Genomic DNA, 9,462 nt, shown 5'->3' on the forward strand with positions numbered 1-9,462 from the left:
ATCGGCGCCGCGTCGGCGTGATTCAAGCCGCGTCGGCGCGAGTCGGCGGGAAAAAAAAGATGCCACGTGGCCGACTCGGCCGGACGCCGCATCGACGCGCGAGCAGCGGCGTCCCTCGCGCGTCGGCGAGTCCCGCCGCGTCGGACGCGGGTGCGGCACCTCCGGTGCCGCGTCCGTGCATCCCAGCCTCAAATAGCATCATAATTTTTTTCTTGGATAGACTATAGGAAAAATTGGTAAGATGTTTTGTTTTAGGATTTCCAATCAATTCAATCATGTGAATGTGATAGTAGTAATAGACTATTTCCAATAAATTGGATTTGGTTAACGGCTGTCTTCAGCTATTTATTAATAGCCTATTTTAGAAATTTTGTATACTATTTTTATAAAAATATAAAAAGTTGTTAAAAAAATTAATTATTTTTTTTATAAAAAATTTCTAAAAATATTTTTCAAATCAATACATTTGAGACATCCATTAACTTTTTCAATATCAATATTAAGATTATTGAAGTTCAATGTGCACTTGTTTTTCTTTTACTAAATTCAGAAAACTTTTTTTAATAATTCTATCATTGAAAGAAAGGAATTTGTTGGTTGATCATTGAAAACATCAAAAAATGATAATTGAATTACAAGTCTCTTAAAATTAACTAATTAAATTTAATTGTTGTGTAATACAGTAGTTTTTTTATTTTTTTGAGAAGCAATTGTTGTGTAATAGTTATTGGAATGTATATTTAAATTTGGTCCAAGTGTGGGCTTCAAAAAAAAAAAAAATTAGTCCAAGTGTGTGGACCCATCAATTGAAGAGAGATTGTATATTCGGCCGCAAAAGAATACCATTCGGGAGCAAAGTATAATTAAAATAGTTATGTTAATGAAATGTTGTAAAATAGTTTGTGACCGTAACATTACTCATAGTTTAAGAATAATACTAGAGATACAAATTATTTTACAAAAAAATTTACAAATTGTTGATGTGGTGAGTGATTATTGGTAAATAAAAAAGTGATATTAATGATGGGTCTAAATGAAAACCAGTAAAAAGTTGGTCACATCAACAATTTATAAAAATATTATAAAATAATTTGTAACGGTAACATTACTCATAGCTTAATGAATTTGAAGTTTATCTAAAAGAAAAGGAAGATAATGAATAAAAATATAAGAAAGGCGTGCACATTGATTATTGAGGCTAACGTTTCCTTGTTTGCGTATAATCATTAATCTATAATGCAAAAGAATTCTACTTTAAAACGACTGAACGCGTGTAAGCCTCATAGTAACCACGGTGACAACATCAAGCCGTCCCTTTGTTGTTGCCAATTTGCCATCAACAAAGCTGGCTTTGAAAGACGACTAGTCAGAGAGATCAATGGTCGGTATTATTCATATAAATGTATAATCACTGGGCGGAGGGCCGCCAATTTTTTTTTTTTTTTTTAAATCTTATAAAAAAACAACTCTTAAATATGTGTGTACATATATATATATATATATATATATATGACACCATGACTAAACTTATAAGTTGTAACGTCCTAAGCCTCAACTAAAATTATTGTTAGAAAAAAGCTCAAATAAAATTATTTTTTTGAAGTATATGATGTATATAAGAAAATATAAAATTGTTTACATTCATTTAAAAACAACTTTTAACTCCAAACATATTTGAAATCTAATTATCAATAAAAATATGACTTGCATAAACAAAGTTTAACTCCAAACATATTTGAAATCTAATTATCAATAAAAATATGACTTACATCTTTGTCATGTGCATTAAAAAAAAAATCCTCACTTAACCCCACCAACCAAATAAAAATTTATATAACAGAACATATGTCATTTTCTTATTAGTGCAATACTAAATATGGTCCAAAATCACAACATAAACACCCCTAAGTTTATATATATATATATATATATATATATATATATATATATATATATATATATATATATATATATATATGGTTTTGTGCCGTTTCTTAACATTAAATCGCAAATCTCATCGCATCGTCCGATGTGGTGCAGTTTTTTCACCTTCACCTATGATGCGATGCAGTTACTCTCTTTTGCAAATGCTTTTGGTCAATTTAGGTGAAGTTCAAGCAGTTTCGTGAACATCGCTATTTTGGGGTGACAAAAACTGTAGCAAATAGCGTGATAGATCTTACTGTAAAGGACCAACTGGGCACATCTCTTTCAGTAGGGAACACAGGATGTGTGGTAGATCTTACGGTGAAGGACCAACTTTGCACATTTCTTTCAGTAGGGGACACAGGATGTGTGGTAGAAGAAGGTGGTGTGAAAGTTGGTCCCATTTGGGGCATGGTGTGTTGCAAATCTACCACTCCTTCCACCTCAATCTGATTTGTCATATTAATTAGTACTAATTGTAATCTGTTTCGATTTGTCATAATAATTAATTGATTGATAACAACTGAAAGGTAATCAACGAAATGAAAATGTGGACATGTGTCCCCTGACCTCACAAAGTCACAAATCACAACACTACAAAACAAAAACAGTGAACGCGGTTCACACCTTATTATTGGATTTGTTAATTAATTTTTGGATCATGTTAACAAGTACTCTTAGAGCAATAGTTAATAATTTATTTTAGGAAAGTTTTGACGTCACTTTTATGAGAAATGAAAATAACTGTCAAAACATTAATTGTTTTTCTTTTCTTTTCCTATAAAAACTTTCTTTAAATGGGTTGTTAACTAATGTCCTGAGAGCATTCGTTAGCATTTCCCTTAATTTTTTTTATCCACTTTTCCATGTTATCATTTGGTTCCAAGATTGACATATGCAATTCCTCTAAAATTCTTTAATTTTAAAATAGTTTAGAATTCAGAGAGCAATTATCATCTTAGAAGTTCATCATTCTAGGTTGGTATGGCTTAGTATGCGACAAACATAAAGTTGTTGGTTTGGAATACTTTTTTTTTTTTTTTTACGTGACAATCAGGGGCAGAGCCAGGAGGGGTCGAGGGGGGCACTTGCCCCCCCTGGCCTGCCAAAAAAAAATTAGGTACTTAAGAGATATCCTAATTTTGCATTGTGATGGTTTCATTTTTTTTTTTTCTTCAGTCCTAAACGTATAGAGTACATGAAGAGACCAATACTATTGTGACTAGTAGGTATTAAATTCTTTGAAAACTGAGCTACATTCTCCTTGTGTTACACGTCTTCTTTTTTCTTTTCTTTTTTCCTTTAGTGCAACATGTCTTAGTCTCTTAGGATATTAATATCGGTTAGCATGTAGGCTATGATATGCAGTTCTATAGTATACTCTATTTTTTAAGAAGTAATAGTATTAATCTATTATTTTATTTTAAATTATGTAGGTCTTATTACATTAAAATATCACTAAAATATGTGTATTATTTTTTTTATATCGAGTAATATATATATATATATATATATATATATATATATATATATATATATATATATATATATATATACATGTCCTAATGAATGTTCATAGTGTATATAAATTTTGCCCCCCCTGAAGTCAAATATTCGCTTCGCCACTGGTGACAATGTAATACAGCCATACAGGTAACTTTTCTTGTTGGTACATAAATTAAAAGCCAAAGCAGTCCTCAACAATGTAATACAATAAATTAATAATAGTATAGCATTAGTATAGTCTTCATTGGATTAGAATGGTTTAAGGTAACTTTATCATAAAGTTATAAAAACTTTATTGTTTCATTTTGGAATGAGTTGATTGCATCTTACCACGTAATCAATAATATAAATTGATGCCAAAATATTCTAAGTTTATGCTATGCATAAGATTCAAAAATATATACTATGGAGTTATTAACTGAAGGATTATAGAAGATCTTGATCCATTATAAACTCATATTTGTCATGAATTATATCCAAAATCACGTGGGTATACAATCAACGTGGAATCTATGTGTGGGGTAGAAATATCACAATCATTTATGGCCCGTTTGAATGGAGGGGAGAATAAGGGGGAGTAAAGTAGAGTTGGCTAAAAATAGACTAATTTTGGGCTAAATCTACTCTACTCTACTCCCCTCAATCCAAACGGGTCATTAGTCATATGATAGATTCTATATATTGGGCATGTTTTACTAAACAATGTGCTCTCTTGTTTTTATTATGGTTTACATGATTTATAGGCTTTATTTTCTGAAATTTCTAAGGACATTTTCGTATTTGATTTATAATATGTCACCCTTTATATGGATTTGGCTAATTTAAATATAGTACTTTTGTCGTTGTGAGTAAATTTTATTGGTCCCAAATAAGGACAACGAATTTGTGAGAGTGGTGATCCCATACATACAATTAGGGGCAAAATTAGAATTTCAAAATTGAGGAGATCAAAGTAACAAAAAAATATAACAAAAAAAAATTAACCAATTTAAAAATAATATACAATAAATCTGAAGAGATTAGAGGAACATCTATATATTTTTTGAAAATCTAACTAAATATAAAGATAGAAGATTAAAATCTTAAAAGGTTTAAGGGCCATGTGAAACCTAAATGTAGATTCGTCCCTACATACAATATCATTTCAGAAGAAAGATGTTTAGAATAAAATCATTAAAATGATAATAATATGCAATATCCTATTTATAAATACACATCCACCCTTTCAGGAAATCTCGTAATGCTATGAGGAGTTGAATATCTCGTAAAGGTTATAAACCTGCCAAAGGATGTAACTTTGCACAAAAAGTCATAACTCTTCAAAGAGTTGTATTATTTCTCGAGGGTTGCAACACATTATCAAAACAAATTTCATCTTATTTTCATTCTCTCATTTTCTCTCTCCTCTCCCAAACAATAAATTAGGTGGCTTTTAATGTGAGTAATTATACAACATGTTAAAAGTAAATTAATATCCTATTTTCTACTCACATAATATTAAATTAATTGGTTGATGCCTACTAATATATTCAATAGGGAATACACTTTTTTTATTTAGGGAATACACTTGAATAATCTAGAATATTTTCTTGACAATAATCAGCAAACTCAAACGAGTATGTTTTTTTTTTTTTGTCGATTTTGGGGTGGGATTTTATCATTCTTTCTGGCCAATTGTTTAGGTATTCGTGCTGGCAGGTTTAGCTCTGGCTTTAGCTCACAACTGGCGATGGTGAGTAATATCTGAGTAGTGACCCACTAATGAATGATGGGCAGTATTCTTAATAGAGAAAAAAGCAGTCGAGGTACGTGTCTATTGATTAGTGGTGTGGGACACTATACCCTCATTAAAGAGGTTTTAAGCTGATTGCGCACCTCATCTACTCTTCGCTTCACTCCCATTGGATACCGCTTATTTGTTGGAAATTAAAAATTTATGATTGAAAATATTGTAATAAAATATTTTTTAAATAACCAAAATACTATTTACATGTTTTGTGCAAATTAGCTAGTACATAGACAATATCATGGGACCAGCCAAACACAAACGCTGAAAAAACAGTTTGCAAATGCACTCAAAAAGTTTCAACCTCTCCCTATGTGGGTGGATTTTCTTTCCGAAGAGCATTACCATCAAGTATGCTATACCAAATGTCAATTTACTACATCAAAACTTACTTTATCAATTTTAACACATTATTTTACAATTTACCGTTCATCACATCTTCTATTTTTTAATTCTATATATTAAAATTATATATACAAATATTAAAATAACATTAAAAAAACCAATCATATAAACTCATTTTTTCCACCGTCACTTCCACCAACTCACTGCCACGGTGCCACCCCCACCACAGCCCACCGTTGATACAAACCCACCACCACAGCCCACCATTGTTACAAATCCATCACCATCAACTAAAATCAACCAAAATCAGCTTCAGCAGTAGCTTCAAGCGAGATTGACAGCTCTAGGCGAGGCGGCTTCAGGCAAGATCAGTTTCAGCGACTTGAGGATGAGAGAGGAAGAGAATGAGAGAGAAGAGGGAGATGTGGAGGACGATCCAGACGAATATGGCAACGAGATCGGCGGCGAGTTGGCGACTTCAGCGAGATTAGTGGCTTTGGTGAGATCGGTAAGAGAGAAGAAACGGTGGGTAGAGAGAAGAAGTTTTAGATGAGAGAAAAGAGAGAGAGAGTCTGAGTGAATGAGAGAGTAAGATGAATAAAAAAATAATAAACCCGTGTGCTATATTGCTCCATACCATGCCAAAGTTATCATGATACTATGGCATGTTGTAAAATTTTGACACATTTAGAATACCTCATGAGGCTTGAACAGTGGTGTTTGGTGTGTCAAATGTCAAATATTTAACATTTGACACACTTGATGGTAGTGCTCTAATTATTGTACTAAAAATCATCCAATCCAAGTCCTTTGCACTCCGAAACTTCTAAGCTCTAACCTCTCTCTCTCTCTCTCTCTCTCACACTCACACACACACACACACACACACACACACACTGCAACACTTACTAGTAAAGCACGTTAACATCACATAAATTTATTGATAGCATAAAACCTTTTTGACTTTTACCATTTTAATGCAACCGGGCTATTGACCTACAAATCATGATTTTGTTTTCTTTTCTTCTTTTTTTTTTTTTTTTCCTGAGAAGGACATGATTAATTTATAAATAATATTATTAATTCAAATCAATTCAATCATAAAATTTTGAAATTATATATATACATATATATATAATTTAAAAATAATATTATTTTTAGTGTATTGATCAATACCATGTGGTTATATTCAATTGAAAAACTTAAAATATATCACATAAGGAATGTTGGAGAGCATTCTCTTGTTAGAAAGACATTTACTTCACCCAATTTACTTGTTTGGATAAAAGATATGTCACCAAACATTTTTTATGTTGTTTAGCCAATTTTTGGCTAACTGTCCTTTATTCTCTCTCACTTCCTCTCTATCCAAACTGACCATTATGTACATTTATTCTTGAAAATTCAACGATTTAAAAAAATTTACATAAATAAAAGAAGTTAAAAGTTAAATAGAAGTTTACATATCTTTTTTTATATCTGTATTTGAACTTTCAAATAAATGAATGAAAATATGTTTATTATTTTATCTTTGGAATCCAAATCTCAAAGTGTGATGGTCACTCCACAAATATAAGTGCTTGTGAGGTGTGAGGGTAAGGGTCAGGGTTCAAATCTCGAGAGAGAGTTTCACACACATATACACTTAGATTAGGCTAGAGTAGAAATTCTATCTTGTATAAAAAAAATCTATAAAAAAAAACCCTCAAAGACGAAGTCTCTTTTACAGTTAAGTGCATACGGGAAATATTCACGTAACATACCCAACATAAACTAATTAAGTAAGATATATAATATTTAAAAGTAAAAAATAAACATTATGTGTCTACATATCAATTAAAAATGTGAAGAAATTAGAAGACGGAAGTAAAGTGATCAATTACCTGTATTTTCAACGCCGAGTTGATGTCATAATTATAACCCAAAAATTAAACTTCAAAGTCATCAGTCAAAACTACCCTATCCTATCCTCCCCAACTCTCTCTCTCTTTTGAATTTTGATATGTTATTTAGGATAAAGAAAAAAAAAAAAAAAAAGATGAGACACGTAGATTGCAAAGTGACACATGGTGTCATTATAGAAGGATAAAAATGAACTTAAAGATGAAGTCATGAAAGGAAAGGGTAGAGGGCATATTAGGAAATATATATAGCAGAAGAAGCACAAAAGGTTTGCTCTTTTGTGTAAACAGGGTCGTTGGCTAGAGCTGTCTTGTTTCGTTTTTTGCCTTATCATAAAGTGAGAAAAACGAATGATTCACAAGAGCCCAAGCGCCACATATAGTAGTACTCTTCTAGTCTCTGCTCTTTCCTATCCTTCTCTTTTCTACATTTATTATAGTATTATATCACTTCCACACACACACTTTGAATATATTTATTATACGCTTTACCTTCTTCTTCTTCACTTCTACTACTACTAGTATCAATAATTGATACTTCAATTGTTTGGTACCAACTTTGTGGAGGAGAAACAATAGCTAGATTGTTGGATATGGCTTCAGATGAGACTATGACCATCCACTCTTCTATGCAAGAAGATGACTATGAAGATGATATCTTTTATGGGTTTGATCATGATCAACACCCAAATCCGCTCAACTTGTCAAGGCTTTCAGTGTGTACAAGCAGCTCCATGTTTGGGAATGATGAAGATGATGATGATGATGATGATGTTGGAGACAATGGTTTGAGGACGTTCATGTCACGGTTGTCCATTGAAAGCTTTGATGCAGACGAGGAATTCTCTGATGACAAAGAAGGAAAAGAACTGACAGGTTTGTTGTCTGACTCTGATAACGAACTGGGTTGTTTTTCACTGCCTGCAACACCACTAAGACGTAGAAACCGAGGTGGCTTACTGAGTCATCAGCAAGTGATGGGAGTGAAAGAGTATGCAAGTGAGAATGAAGCTCAAAAGGGTGTTCTTGGAAAGCAAAATAAGTCGAGGAACAATGCAAGGAGGAGAAGGAGAATCGTAAGGGATAGATGGATGCTGGAAAATAAAGGCAGTACTAGCAGTTGTGACAATTTTGATTGCAACAACAAGAGCAAGAACAGCAACTACTTCAGTGGGGAAAGTGACCAAGGTGGTGTCAATGGTGGTGCAGGGTTGATGGTGATAACTAGGCCTAAAGGTGGAAGAAGGTCATTGTGTATGGACTTGGATGAAGTGAAGGCTTGTAGGGATCTCGGGTTTGAGTTGGAACATGAGCGCATGTTGGAGGTGCCTTCACATCGCTCTGTTTCTGGTTCCACACTTGACACTAGCAGTGGTGGCAATTCCCCAATCTCCAATTGGCGCATCTCTAGCCCAGGTTAGTAGTACTAGTACTCATTGTCACGCAAACACACATAATTATTTGAAAAAAGTGGGAAAGAGTGGATCTTTTGGAAAGCTAATTTGCAAAATTGAAACATAAATCATGATATTAGCAGTTTCTGCACATGTTAACTTGTGGTGTGCATTTGAAGTACTTGCTCTTGATTGACTTTGAGTGAATAGGAGCACATATTACATTCAAAACATCTAATTGGGTGTCAAATTTTGTAACTTAGGTGATGATCCACGAGATGTGAAAGCTCGGCTTAAGGTTTGGGCACAGGTAGTGGCAATAGCATCTGCATCTCCTAGACAGGGCAACTGATTGCTGGTCAAATTATTACTACCTATTTTCTGATTTTGGATGAAGAAAGTTGCTTACTGATTTTTCTTTCCACGAAAGAGTTTTTCCTCTCTTTTTTTGGAAGCTTTTTTTCATTTTTTTTTTCCTCGGAGTGTTCTGTATCCTTTTTGGTTATGCGCTACTTTGATATGTAAATCACATCACTGTTAATATAGCACGATGGAGGATGGAAAACACAATTGACTACTAGTATGATTTTTGAGTTTTGGTCTA

General features: G+C 32.9%; 1 protein-coding gene across 1 annotated transcript; it reads left to right on the plus strand.

Moving 5' to 3' along the window:
• The first annotated feature begins 7,767 nt into the window (after positions 1-7,767).
• LOC142614144 (uncharacterized) lies at positions 7,768-9,462 on the plus strand. Its single transcript, XM_075786690.1, has 2 exons — positions 7,768-8,880; positions 9,122-9,462. The coding sequence occupies exons 1-2, from the start codon at positions 8,058-8,060 to the stop codon at positions 9,208-9,210; spliced, it is 912 nt and encodes a 303-aa protein (XP_075642805.1). The 5' UTR covers positions 7,768-8,057; the 3' UTR covers positions 9,211-9,462.

Source organism: Castanea sativa, chromosome 10, assembly GCF_040712315.1.
Source record: "Castanea sativa cultivar Marrone di Chiusa Pesio chromosome 10, ASM4071231v1".
NCBI classification, from domain to species: domain Eukaryota; kingdom Viridiplantae; phylum Streptophyta; class Magnoliopsida; order Fagales; family Fagaceae; genus Castanea; species Castanea sativa.

What these genes read in the sequence shown, in the direction of transcription:
- LOC142614144 (XM_075786690.1), top strand. Translation starts at nt 8,058, where the DNA reads ATGGCTTCAGATGAGACTATGACCATCCACTCTTCTATGCAAGAAGAT. An exon ending in TTGGCGCATCTCTAGCCCAG is followed by an intron (nt 8,881 to 9,121) that starts GTTAGTAGTACT and finishes TTTGTAACTTAG; the next exon opens with GTGATGATCCACGAGATGTG.